Source organism: Gymnodraco acuticeps, unplaced genomic scaffold (assembly GCF_902827175.1).
Source record: "Gymnodraco acuticeps unplaced genomic scaffold, fGymAcu1.1, whole genome shotgun sequence".
Taxonomy (NCBI): Eukaryota; Metazoa; Chordata; class Actinopteri; order Perciformes; family Bathydraconidae; genus Gymnodraco; species Gymnodraco acuticeps.
The window spans coordinates 561,899-576,488 of record NW_022990732.1 but is presented as its reverse complement, the minus strand read 5'-3'; the positions used below and the strand labels follow the sequence as shown (position 1 = coordinate 576,488).

The window sequence follows — 14,590 nt, the reverse complement described above, 5'->3', positions numbered from 1 at the left end:
TACTTTTACTGTCGCTACTTTCACTATATTTTGATGAGAATACTTTTCTACTTTTACTTGAGGAACAATTTGAATGCATGACTTTTACTTGTAACAGAGTATTCCTACACTCTGGTACTTCTATTTTTAATTAAATAAGACCTGAGTACTTCTCCCACCTCTGTCTGAACCTTTGAGCATATGCTATGCTAAGTTAAACCTTAAATGTGAAGAACTGGGGTATATAAACTTGCTTAAACGTGTTCCACCTCCCGGGGGTACAACATACAAATGATGTCTACATGTTAATAAAAAGGTAATAAGTAATGGTACATAATGTTAACTCTGACATTGGTTATTTTATCTTTCAAAGCAGGAAATGTCATCTTTGAGTCCTTAAAGTTTATGTCCTAATTATTTTACATTTAATTTATTAGTTTCGAAGGCCGTACTTTCAAATGAAGTATTATCAACTCAACTGCATTTGACAAGTAATATAAATTCAAAGGATGTGAAAACTAGTCTTGCAGAGGTTCAAATAGCATTACATATTTGAAAATGACTCGCAGGGAATGAGATTTTCAATTTGTCTTAAATTGGTGTAATAGCCTCACTATGGGACATATATGCAATAAGTGCCATACAATGTTGAATTTGTAATATTAACACCTACAATAATACAATATAACATCACGTGCATCAGGTATTGTATGAATAGATATGTCCTACAATGTGTAACCACAAAGCATGTAGTAAAAAAAAGCCATGTAATAAATACGATTTCTTAAAATAGAATTCAGTTGGATGTATTACAGCTGCACTTTCTGGTGGTGTTGAGCAACATTATATTGAAAAGTGTATCTAATTTACTGTATTTTTCACTTCATAGGGCTTTTTAATGGAGGACATTTTGACATGTCACAGTAGGAAAAGCGAAGTGTAAATAATACATTTAAAGATGAATCAATTCTACTCCGATGCAGTGTCAAACGTTTAACATTTCAAACAGGAAGTATACTTCATGTTGTCTCAGTCCTCACCCAGAATGATGACAATATCTTTAGGTAATATAAAATATCCCCAAATTGTTAAACACTCCGCTTTCATAGTTCTTCTTACATCAGGAAGAGATTGTGTTTATTAGTAGTCGTGGCAACTTGGTTGACGATGTTTTGGCTAGTATTGAATGTTGTTGACAGAATCACAATAACATATGAGGGGACAAAGCATTAGCATCAGAACAAACCCGAAGCTCCCTCCCGCCTGCACAACGCTGCAATGATTCTCAAGGGAATACAGATAATGTCCACAAAAGCATCAATTCATAGTGCATTATTCAAACTGGCTCAGTGTTCATGGTCTTTCTGCACTGATGCAGCTATTTGTCTCTCCCAGGGTTGTCGAAGGACGAGATGAAATTGTAGATCCTCGTGGTGTACGGGACAAAGTCTTTCGAGTAGACCATCACGACTTTGGAGTGTTCTGTCAAGAAGAGGAGCTGAGTTTTATCTTCTGGCAGCGGCACCTCTTCTTCTTTTTTCACTAAGTTCAAGGGAAAAGTAAAGAGTCATTTAGAACTGACATCAGATATACGTCAACTTTTCATTTCTGATCATTATTTCTTTTTGTTGACAAAAAATGGTGGTAACTGTCATTTGACTGAAATACTTAATCTGATATAAGTGGCAGTTTTTTGTGATGTATTTTATGATGTATAGTTTATTTAGTATTATACATTATTTTGAATATTTTTTGTTTACTCAATACATACTTTATAGATCAATATAATTCTACTATTAATATGTATATTTGTACTGTTTGTTTTTTATGTGTGTGCAAAGCTCTTGTAACAAAATACTTTCCCAATTTGTGATTTAAAAAAGGATTTGTAATCTTATTTTATTTAATGTTGCAATGTCTATTTAAAAATTAATAAAAAGTTAAAAAATGTACTTGGTACTTTCATCCCAACCTTTTCATTAGGCTACTTAATTATTGTTTTCATGTAATGGTGTCTCTGAAGCCAAAGACAAATATCCAGAGAGTGGACACTTAGGATATTTATTTCATTATATTCTAAAAATAAATGTGTTAAAAAGCAATTTATAGAAGCACACGTCTTAATTTGATATGCAACCGTCAGATAACTTGAGGGAGGGCAGTATAAAATACCATATACTTGTTCTCTGCAAGGAGGATTAATAGTGCCATACAGTGGAATTAACCAAGTACTCGTACCTCAAAAAGGTTACTGAACTACTTCACTTGATAAAACAATATGTATTCTAGACAACTCTGGTGATTACAGCCCAACAGTTAAACCTGTAGATAGTGATATGGGTAAGCTGAACACTTAACAGGGTAACTTGCACTGGAATAGAAAATAAAGCAAACATGTGCAGAGGTGGCAGTACTCAGATTTTGTAGTCAAGTAAAAGTAGAATTACTGCAGTGTAAAATACTCAGTTGTTAAGTTAAAGTGATGCATTTAAAATCTTACAAATACAAAAGTATTGGTATCAAAATATACTTGAAGTACCAAAAGTCAAAGTACTTATTGTGCGTAATAGCTCAATTCAGAATCATGTATATTAAATGACTGGATTATTATTTGTGATGCATTCATCTGTTGATCACAGCTGGTAAAAGTGGAGCAACTTGTGATGCCTTTATATACTGCTGCTGGATATCTTAGACTATAATTATATCAGTTTATTTATTCATATTGTGAATTAGCTCATAATCTGAAAAGTAACTAATTTTGTCAAATAAATGTAGTTGAGTAAAGAGTACAATATTTTCCAAATTGTAGTGAAGTACAAAGTAGCATAAAAAATACTGAAATAAAGTACAAGTACCCCACAATTGTGCTTAAGTTAAATACCCGACCACACCACTGCATGTGTGTAGTAAAGAACGATAACAGAAAATCATAAAATAAGCAGACTTTGTATTAATTCTCCCACAAAAACTCAGTTTACATGAAATGACTGAGACATATAGGTTATTGTTTCGTTCAAGAGTTATTGACTGCTAAAGTAAATGAGCGTGTGTGTGTGTGTGTGTGTGTGTGTGGGTGTGTGTGTGTGTGTGTGTGTTAGTGATGGCAGTTTGACACTGAAGCTTCGAACGAAGCTTCAACCCTGGACTTCCTATTCCATAGAAGCAGTGCTTCGAAGCTTGCTTCAAATCACGTGACATATGACGTCCGAAGCAGCAACTGCTTCATTTCCTGAATGAATCACTTGACTGATTCACGGTCCAATCAGGCGATTCAATGCACTGCCTCGTCTCGATTCTGACAGGTTGAAACAGTTTCAAACTTGAGCGCTTCAACACTTTATGACCGCTCTAAACAATGCGCAATGTGTGGGTTGTTGTCGTAGTTTGCGTTGTTGCTGTTGAGTTGTTGTTGTTGGTATTGCATTTGAATTGGATCATTATAGAGCAAGCCAGGAAGAAAGATAGGTCGTTCTGGCTCGGGAAACACTTCGAAATGTGGAGAAGTTGTGAACAAAAAGAAAACGAGTAATATAAAAACACTTCAATGGTCTAAGCAGGAATAGATAGCCCAGTGGGTAGAGCCGGCGGCCAGGATGCAGCGATGTCCTCCACGCAGCTGGTTCAAAGCCTGGAATAGTTCAACTTTTAATCATTGCTTTTCAACTTTAATACTTTAATAACTGATAAAAGGCCCTCTCCGCCCAAAAACATGTCTAGCACTCTCTAGTCTCTTCTCAATAACCCAATAATCAATCTTTAATTGCAAATAGAACATGATATTCAGTCTTTGTGTGTGTGTGTGCATCGAATATGTTTCAAGGCAAAGATACGTTAAACCCACTGCAGCCTTGCACTTCGCCAGGAGAGGTCGCTGTAACTGAAGCTTCGAGAAATGAACCTATTTCCGACACAATTGTCCAAGTGGTTCGATGCTTCATTCAAAGCTTCATTTTGCCATCACTAGTGTGTGTGTGTGTGTGTGTGTGTGTGTGTGTGTGTGTGTGGTGTGTGTGTGTGTGTGTGTGTGTGTGTGTGTGTGTGTGTGTGTGTGTGTGTGTGTGTGTGTGTGTGTGTGTGTGTGTGTGTGTGTGTCACCTGGCATGTCCTCGTAGCGGCCTGTGTATTTGTAGAAAATGAATGTTTCCGATCATAGTCCAGACCCCGGTAGCGTACACTATAGCCATCCTCTTGTTCCATTTCAACAGAGTATTGACATGCATGGCTGCAGGCTGCTGCTGCACGCGGACTGTGGTGTCTGTTATGAAGGGCTTTGCGTTTCTTTCAGTACGTGCTCTCAGGGCGCCGCCATGACACTCACCCGGAAGTACAACTGATACGAAACACTTCCGGTCATGACTTCAAACGTTTTATCGTTATTTTTTATTTTATCATTTTACTTGTGTATATTTGTATCATGAATATCATATATTTTGTTTACAAAAGAGTTGACAACGGGGTTAGACATATAGAGTAATACACAATTACATAAAATAAATGAATAAAAAAAAAAGGAAAAATACAGTTTCATACTTAAATATTAGTTAAATACACACTTAGTCCATTGCTTTATCGTTATTACTAGGGTTGGGAAGGTTACTTTAAAAATCGTTTTCCATTACAATGACTATCCATCCATCCATCCATCTTCTCCCGCTTATCCGTGGTCGGGTCGCGGGGGTAGCAGTTCCAGCAGAGAGCCCCAAACTTTCCTTTCCCTGGCCACATCAACCAGCTCTGACTGGGGGATCCCAAGGCGCTCCCAGGCCAGCGAAGAGATATAATCCCTCCACCTGGTCCTAGGTCTACCCCTCGGTCTCTTCCCAGCTGGACGTGCCTGTAAACAAAAATGTGTCCACCCGCTGCATTTAAAAATGATATTTAAAATAAAGAAGAATTAAAGTTATATTCATAATGAAAACCAAGTAAAGATCAGTCATCTACCTATAATATCTTGATCTTTATTTTAAAATGTTTTGTAATATTGTAATCCAGCTAGTAATCCCCATCTTTTTTTAAATGTATCATTAATCTGATTGCACATTTGTATAGTAACTGTAAGGGAATCATATAGTGATATAATTATCATTAACAAAAGCTGATCAAACTCTGCAAAGACTTCATTCTTATATATTTTTCTGTGTGTATAGGGCAAGAAAATGAGGAAGAGACAGGCTCCCTCCATGAAATGTGAAATGTGTCACACCGGACCATGTGACGATTGATCACTGATTCCTACATCACATGATTTAGGAATCAGGAACTACACATACACAGATTTACCCTTCTTTCAAACAGTTAAATTAAACACTTTTGACTTGGAAATGTACAACAGATTCTGGAGCGAGGGTTTAACTAAAGACTGAATTGTGTTCTGTTACAAACTAAATCCCAGAAATCTCTTTGGATTGACTGTATTTACTAAAGTGCTGTTTAGCACAGCAGTGCAGACAGCACCTTCCTCCTCAGAGGCAGCAATGCAGACTGTGGGGGTGCAGCTGCCCCTCTCACAGAGGCCCGTGACACTGTCTCTGATCATCATGGAGCAGCTGATCTAAACTGCCTCCTCCAGCTATAATCAGGAATGGATGCTTCCTTTACAAATAAATACAATTGCACACAGCACTTCTAATGTGTAAAAAAAATTGAAGCATTTTTAAATAGTTTCTTTCTGCTTCAGAGAACTGAAGTTTGTATTACGCTGTCTGTCTTCCGGTTGCCTCTTTTGAATGACGAATACACACTACGGTTGCGTTCCAATAGTCCATTTAGCTTAGGAACCTTCCTAACCAAGTGAAATGACCCGGAAGTACGTCAGTGGCAGCCATGTTAAGTGCCGTTCCAAATGAAAGGAAAGGAGGTTTCAAACTTCCTTGATAACCTCCTTTAGCTTAGGAACCACTGGACCTCCCTAACCGAAAGGAGAGGAGAAAATGCTGCCCCACAATGCCTTGCAGCCGCAGCATTTAGTCACTCAACAGTCGGCCGTTCACGGAAACAACCGATTATGACAGAGAAATGATATCATGAAAGTTACGGTGCTTATTAAGCATTTTTATGTGGTAAGTTGCCAAAGTGCTTTGTTCTGAACGTTCATCAGTATTATAATCAAAAAGAGAAATATGAACGTTAGTTTTTTACTGAAATGATCAAATAAAGTCAACATTTCACTGAGCTGTGTGGGGTTTGTTCAACTTTTAAAAGATGTTTGAATGGTGATATACACAGTGATAGATGGTAAGGACCAACGTTTATAATAAATACATTTATGATTTTAAGATATTTTCATACAATCATACGTATTGGGATCATTTGTATTAATGTGGACCGGAGTGGACCAGTGCGTACGTGCTACTTGGCCGTCGGCTGAAGTCTTTGCGGTATGTTCCAGTGCGACACATGGCCAAGACGCAGGAGACGTGAGGCGACACAACAGTCAGGTCCGTCGGGACGTGTTCTTTGGTGTCAGTTTGGTGTGTCAGGGCCTTAACAGGGACTTGTTTTGACTTTCAGTATAACCACCATCTTTAGATCCCTCTCTCTCATTGTGCTGTTTTATTTTATGTTCATGCCTTGTTGTTTTATGTTTGAATACATCATTATGTATTGATGACTGTATTGTGTTGTGTTATTTATACATGATTTATTACATATAAATACAGTCCCCGATTCAGATGGAAAGGTTCAGAAAATCAGGGACACATAATCGTCTGGGATGTAAAGGACGACAAGCATGCTGTGAAGTTTATTGATACTTTGTAAAAGAGTGATTATATATCAATGTTTTGACTCATTTCCAGTTCCTCTAAGCAGGTAAAACTATTTCCATTGCAGGTATTTTTAATTGTTCACAGATAAAACATTTGTATTTTGGGTTGAGCGTCATTTCCCAGAAAGCACTCCTTTATTCTTCTGATGAAGTTCAGGGAAACTTTCTTATTACTATTTCTTTAACTGAGTCATCCTCATTACACCTACAGTGAACATTAATTGGGAGGTGGTGTGGGAACTGTTTCTTATTTTCCAGAAGGAAGTCTCAATTATTGTCTGTAAAGTTATATCCTGACTGTTTCCTTGTGTAAGTCAGCCTCATTACTCATTCAAACTACACCCTGAAGATGGCATATAAACTGTATATGACTTTCCAGAAGGAGTGATCAATTCATTCTTTGCTGATGTTCATGGACAGTTATTAACTGTTTCCTTGACTGAGTCAGCCTCACCTAAGTAACCTCAGTAACTATTCAGTCAGTCTTGTTCAAACAAGATATGTTCATTCCTTAATGTTACCCTCTTCAAACAGGCGATATTCAAGGTATATAAAGGTCTGCTGCCGAACATATAGCAAAGGGGAAGACAAGACTAAATACACAGAAGGGTAATCACAGGACAAGACACAGCTGGGGAGGGGAGGCAGAAACACAAGGGCAACAGGTGAACACATTGAGAAAATCAGACACAGGAGGGCAAACACAGGAAGGAAGACCTGACAAAGGGAGAACAGAATTTCAACATAAAACCGGAAAATGGCAACATAAGTCGACAGAATCCCCACCTCAAGGGACGGATTCCAGACGTCCCATAACAAAGTCACATAAATTCAGTGTGGTGGGTGGAGGGGGTCTGGAGGAGGGACGCATGACTAGGGCCAAAAGTGTGGGTGGAGGACCATGGCAGAGGTCGAGGAGGGGATCTTGGGCGGGGGGCAAGGCAGAGGCAGAGGAGGGGGTCTCGGGCGGACGGAGACAGGGGTGAAGGCCGCGGTGGGCAAACTCAGGGGGCCGGGCACTAGGACAGGCAGGAAGGCCGCGACTACGGCGGGACAGCTCCAGAGGACGACGGTGTCGGGACAGCTCCGAAGGACTGCAGGATCCATAGCCGGCGGGACCACCGACGGAACAGGAACCGGCTGGACCCCCGACGGAACAGAAACCGGCTGGACCTCCGACGGAACAGGAGCCGGCTGGACCCCCGACAGTCTCATTGTCTCAAGTCTCATTGAAATTAAAGCACGTTTTTGCAAGAGTCCTGTCCAAGATAGGCAGCAGCACCGTTACAGAACACACATTACAAAATAAGAACAGAGAACATACTGTTTATGGTCACAATCAGAATCATCTTCATAAACAGCATAGAGATGTCTGATTCTCACTCAATAAGAAGCACTTCACTTAAGCCCTTTTCCCCAGCTCAGTGTGGACTTTAGGGACAGTTAGTCAAAACAAGTCCTCGGAGCAGGCCAATGAGTTCTCGTACTTATTTCCGACAGATTTATATCTACAGAAAAGGCGGAAGTGCACCAATAATTGCCTTGTAAGATTGAAAATGAACCTCAGTGCCCCGTCGTAGACCTATCCAAAGAGCATAGGCCTGCAGAAAAGGCATTCATATAAACAACATCACTGTCTAGCACAGGGATAAATATTGTCGTAAGTCTCTTTTTGGCCTTCTAAAGTAGAAACCTAAGCACAATACTGAATGGACACATCTGTGGAAGTATCCTTTTGTCAATTCTTCTGCAGATCCATTGTAATTCCAAAAACTGTAAGATTGCTTTATTCTAGTTAAGGGGATAAACAGAGGGTGCTTTCCATGAAAAGTAAGCTGGGAAATGTCACCACTTTGTTGACCCGATCGATTTTATTATTCACTCTCTTAGCTGGGAAGTGAGAGATAACATGTTTTGTCTTCCTGCAACAGAACTAACGCAAGAGGTAAAGTCCACGTTTTATTGTTAACTGTGACAAGAAGGACATGACTAAATGACAGACAGTGTATATATAAAGATACCAGAGCCTCCTGTCTGGTACCTGAGGAACCTTCACATTTACCTGACTGCTGCATCTCTCTGTAAGTCATTTTGTTCAGTGTTGATTGTTTTGCGTTTATTTCTTTTTCTTACTTTTTCCATTCTTCACCCTTTCAGACCTGTTAGCATCCACCTTCCTCCAGACGAAACCATACGTTTTCAGCATGAAAATTCTTCTGATCCTCTCTGTTATCCTCTGTGTCACTCTGTCAATCAGGGCTGCGACAGGTGAGACTGATGCACTAACATACTTGTACAAATTATACGATTGTTGAATTTTGGATAAATTAGAACAGGAAAATTAATTGAGACACGGTTGTTGTTGTTGTTGTTGTTGTTGTTGTTGTTGTTGTTGTTGTTGTTGCTGTACTCAGGAGTACTTGTATAGAAGATACATCTGTAACTTTAAAACACTGATCTACATGACCTCTTCTTTTATTTTCCTCAGTTGTTACCGCTGATGCTGCTGCAGTAAAGGAGGAAAACAATTATTCACTAAAATCAGGTTTTTTACACTTTTTCTTTACTTAAAGGTCAACTATTATGCAAAATCCACTTGCTCATGTCTTTTATACTTAAATATGTGTCCCCTCTGTGTTAAGAGACTCTGGAAGTTTCAGGAACAAAGATCCCCTCTCTTTTTGTCCTGATCCATTTCTATAAAAACCTGTCTGAAAATGAGCTGATCAGATGTTGGCCACTTTGTGATGTCATAATGTTTTTTTGGGTTGTACAACCATTAGCTAATAACCAACCAATGTAACACCCTCTCACCTGAATCTCCTCCTAGAGCACCATTGTGTGTTTGTTTTTTTAAACCAATCATCTCTCAGAGGAGCGTGGCCAGCAGCAGCTCATTAGCATTTAAAGCTACAGACACAGAATCAGCACGTTTGAAACAGGGCTGAAACAGAGGGGTTCAATGATCTGTTTGGTGTTTCAGCCAAAAACTTCAGAGACATGTTCTATATCTGAGACCTGTAACATATGTTGGGAAGACTTGTATATTAGGGGACCTTTAACATCTTCATCAGTCAGAATACAGATCATCTTTTTGTAACATGAAACATCGTATATCATCACATCAAATGTTTCTAAATGTGTTCAAGTCTGTGAACTGAACATCACAATTATACTGTACATAATTACCTAATTCAGTCAGCATTTTTAATAACTAATATGTCTGATAAGCACTCTGCTGCCCTTTATCAACTGTAACATCATTGAGGTTTCAGCTAATGCTGCCATGTTCAGGAATCCTTACAAACTGTCCAATAAACTGATATAAAAATGATACACACATTTAAGTGAGTTTAACTTTCTATCTAGCTTTGTTTAGAATATGATTATAATGTGACACAAAGAGCACCTAAATCAGTTAACCTGACAGACTTTATGTTGCTGGGTTTGACAGGGATGAATGCTGACACGGCTGTTCTACCTCAAGGTAAGATAATATGCCGACCAACCTTACAGGCACACATGTCTGCTGCTGGAGCGATCTTCTTTTCCCTGAGATTCCTAATCAAAGAATCACACGGTAAAATGTGTTTAAAAAATATAAATGTTTTTCTTTTGGTAATAACTAGGGAGGTAACGATACCAAAAACTCACGGTACGATAATATCGCAATAAAAAGTCCACGGTACGATATTTATCGCGATATTGAAAAATAAAGAAAAAAAATGTGAATTTTTATTTTCTTTATTAAATAATAAATCTGATTTGTACAGCATTTTAGTAGGATTGTAGTATTTTAAAGTGTCAACAATATAATAATCAGACCCTGCAATAGAATAAATCAAGTTTCACTTTAGTTTTTCAAGTAACTCAACTCTAACTCACTCACTCAGCATCATCAAGGTTATCTTTTAGGAATATGAGCATGTCCACATTTCCAGGTAGAAGCTGGGATGTTTGGGCATTTACAATATCCCCTGCTGTGGAAAAAACTCTCTTGCTTGGTACTGATGTTGCTGGGAGAGAGAGATATGCTTTGGCCATGGGTGACAGCAGTGGGTCAAACTGTGCATTGTCTCTCCACCACTTCAAAAACAATACAGTTTTTGCCAAGAAGGTGAGGCTTATTGACAGGGCGAGATATACATATACTGTTGGTACTTGTCAATGTCTCTAGGTATGTACATGTAGCCCTATAAATACAATGTCCTTTTGTGTTATCTTGTCACGATCACAGGTACAGATCAGAACCCAATAGCACGACTCAGATACAACCAGTGTATAGCAATGTTCAGTTTATTCAGGTCAGGGACAGGCAGGGTCAAAACCAGTAATCCGTCAGACAGGCAACCAAAACCAGACAGGGAGCAGGCAGGAACTCGAGATCCGTAAACAGGCAGGCAGGGATAAAAAACCGGGCAAACGACAAGACAATCTGGCAAAGGACAAGTGATAGTGAGGTGGTATAAATATTGTGGAGTGATGAGGGAATGAGTAACAGGTGAGGGGAAGGGCTGGGGAGACCAGGTGAGGGAAATGAGCTGATTACAAGGGCCTGGAGGAAGGCGGGATCTGAAATGACAGGAGAGTTTAGATGAGCCACCAAACAAACAATAATAGAAGTGTCTAACTTGTGACATATCTGTTGTTTTATGTTCATGTTGTAACCTACTTGCTGCCATGTTGGACAGGTCTCCCTTGAAAAAGAGATCAATGATCTCAATGGGACCATCTGGTTAAATGAAGGTTAAAAAAATATCGCGATATCGCGATATTCAATATATCGTTACATCCCTAGTAATAACCAGGGGCGGACTGGGGGGGAAAAGTGGCATTCATTGACAGACAGGCCCACTTAATGCGTGGCATGTATCGGCCGGCCAGCGACGAAAGTATGCTACTTAACAAAAAACCCTATGCATTTTATGTTATTTTGGACCATTATTCATATAGTAATCACATTACCTGATCCATTGAGTGGATCAGGTAATCCACTGATCCAAAATAGTTACAGCATTTATTCATTGATTTTAATGTTAACAGATCATTGATGCAATAACATTTTGACCCAATTTGCCTGACTTGATGCATGGAATAAAACATGGGCGTAGGAAGCATCCTCAATGTGGGTGAGACAATTTAACAGGAGGTGTGGTCAGGTGGTGGACCTCACCTCCTCTAGGGGGGTCCGGGGGCATGCTACCCCGGGAAGATTTTTTTTTTTAAATGTTGAAGTTAAATGCATCAATCTGGTGCACTTTGAGAGCAAAATTAGGGACTAAATCTGGATACATCTCTCCACACCCATATGAAACAGAACTGTAAACAGATTTACTTTTTCTTTCAACATTTATTTGAACAGCAAGTGGAGGCAAAAGTGAAAACAATAAACCTGCTAGCTAACTTAGCCTAAACTCAGTAACAGAATGTGAGCAACACGTTCTTCTCCACAGCCGTGCGACGTCTGAGTCAGACGTCACTTCCCCCTTTTCTATCCTACGGGTACAGCCACTCCCCCTGAACCTCGTTTCCCTGCTAGTGACAGCTGCTACGGGCCTGATGTGTGAAAGTGAAACTATCTGATAGATAGAACATAGGTAGCCTATCAAAACGGCCCAGCTCAGCCCAGTGGGGTGTGGACCACACCCCTCCAGGGAGTGGCCGGAACACTTACAAATGTGGGCCGGTAGGATTTAGGCACTCCGGCCCACGCACAGCACCGGCCCACCGGGAAAACTCCCGGTATTCCCAATGGCCAGTCCACCCCTGGTAATAACTCATCTTTTTTTTTTTCATTGTTTCAGCTCGTTTCTCTTTCTGTCTGGATGGCTGGCTTAGTTTCCGTGGTAACTGCTATTACTTATCCAACAATGTTGACATCTGGAGAAATGCAGAGGTAATAAAAATGAAATTATAAGTGTGAAGCTCTTAAATAGAAAATGTAACAGTAAAATATGATTGGAAAATAAATGAATAAAAAATGGTCTCCTCCCGCAGAGCTTCTGTGCTGGTTACGGTGGGAGTCTGGCATCCGCACACAACATCTGGGAGTACAATTTCCTGCAGCGTGTGGTCAACACGGGGGGGCACACTTTTGCCTGGATTGGAGGTTACTTCTTCGAGGTTTGTTCAAACACTACAAAAGGTCTTAATTTTAGAGAATGTTACACCCCAAAAACTGCATCTGACTGAAAGGCTTTTTTTCTTTCATGCTGTATTACTTTTTAAAAATAGAAGTACAAGTCGATACAAAAAAAATAGAATGTTTTATTCAACTTTTATTTAATTCAAAGTTATTTGATACACCATTGAGGAATTGGGTTTAGTATGAAGTTTTTGATGAATTTACTATAATTAGATTGATCATATTTTAAATAATTCTGTTGGCATTACATTGTTTGTAGTAAAGTTAAACTATCCTAGTGAAAATCGATGCAGTTATTTTTTGGTGCGTTAAAGTCAGCGTGTACATGTAGAAACTGAACACACACTGAAGGGACTGTATCTGTTTGCTCCAGGGTGACTGGAGGTGGGAGGATGGCTCAGAGTTTAACTACCATCAGTGGGAAACAGTGAGCTCCACTGACCATTACCAGTGCCTGCAACTCAACTCTCAAGGTGACGATAGAAAACACATACTGTAATTGACTGCTCATGATAGAAAAATAAATCAAGACACAGGACCATCGGGCCTGTTTCTACTTGACTTTGTTGCTGATGATGCTGATTACTTTTTTTCAGAGTCCAGAGGCTGGTCCAACCACGGCTGCAGCATGAGCTTCCCCTTTGTTTGCCAGGTGAAGCCAAACTGTTAGTCATCACTGCAGGAGACAGCGGAGCGGATGTTGGTTCTTTAGAGTAATGCAGTGGCGAACCATCAGGGCCTTCAAGGAATTCAGAGAATACCCTGGAACACTCAGATAAAACAAAAAAAAATCGATTTAATTATATAAATAAAATGTATATAAAATGAATAAATGAGAATCGTATCCGTGTTGTTGATCTGTAATATTACAGTGTTACGTTGATTGTTTGTCCTTCTCGGACCATGCACTACGCATTTCAGTAGAAAATGACCGTCTACAGAAGGTCCAGTTGTGATAGCCACGGTTCGCCACTGGAGCAATGTCATGTCACTGTCAAGATATTGCTGTTATTTGTATTATCATTTGTTTTTCATCCAAAGACAGTAAAAGGCTGTATCTATTCTAAACAATAAAAATAAGTCATACATATTCATTTATAATGTAATTGTTATTATTAGTAGTACAAGTGGTGGTTGTATACTCAGCCCAGGTAATGTTAGGCAGCATGCACACGCACACACACACTTTGAGGGTAAGATAAAGAGGTGGCTCCTATTTGCTAAGGTTTTTTTTTAAGGAGCGTCTGATATGAAATGTTTGCACATGTGTTCATGATAGCTGTCATTTCATTGGCCCATATATTATTAGAATAAACCCCTTCCTTAAATATGCAATAAATGACATTCAGAGCATTTCAATAATTCAGAGACAAGGTCTGGACACACGGCCTTCAACATGGGGATAGCTGCTAAATGTCTGACAATATTATAACTAAATTATAATATAAGTCTGACAATACGCAAACAAATAACAAAATTCTGGTATTGTTCTAACTTCATTATAAGTCTGACAATATGCTAACTTATTTATAATACAATTCGAACCAATATTACATAAGTTTGACAATATTCTAGACTAATTAGAATATAATTCTGACAATATTCAAACATTATTATTAAGACATAAGTCTTAAAAGTGGTAGACAGCTGACACCAGAAAGTGAAGTTCTTCTTGCTGCCCCTTCAGAGGAAAATAA

At 39.1% G+C, this 14,590-nt stretch overlaps 2 protein-coding genes across 2 annotated transcripts; one reads left to right on the top strand and one right to left on the bottom strand.

Moving 5' to 3' along the window:
* Window positions 1–853: 853 nt before the first annotated feature.
* Window positions 854–4,301, bottom strand: LOC117556491 (small integral membrane protein 26-like). The gene is given in 3 exon segments (XM_034231817.1): window positions 854–1,521; window positions 4,078–4,123; window positions 4,125–4,301. Coding segments are annotated over 3 exon segments (288 nt in total). The 5' UTR covers window positions 4,203–4,301; the 3' UTR covers window positions 854–1,357.
* Window positions 4,302–8,952: 4,651 nt separating this feature from the next.
* On the top strand, window positions 8,953–13,563 carry LOC117556515 (ladderlectin-like). The gene is made up of 7 exons (XM_034231849.1): window positions 8,953–9,016; window positions 9,393–9,401; window positions 10,203–10,235; window positions 12,553–12,644; window positions 12,746–12,871; window positions 13,267–13,366; window positions 13,490–13,563. Exons 1-7 carry the CDS (start codon window positions 8,953–8,955, stop codon window positions 13,561–13,563), a joined length of 498 nt encoding a protein of 165 aa, XP_034087740.1.
* The last annotated feature ends 1,027 nt before the right edge of the window (window positions 13,564–14,590 follow it).

Coding starts and splice junctions, on each gene's coding strand:
- LOC117556515 (XM_034231849.1), top strand. CDS start 8,953: ATGAAAATTCTTCTGATCCTCTCTGTTATCCTCTGTGTCACTCTGTCA. Junction 12,645..12,745: donor ACATCTGGAGAAATGCAGAG/GTAATAAAAATG, acceptor CTCCTCCCGCAG/AGCTTCTGTGCTGGTTACGG. Junction 13,367..13,489: donor CCTGCAACTCAACTCTCAAG/GTGACGATAGAA, acceptor ACTTTTTTTCAG/AGTCCAGAGGCTGGTCCAAC.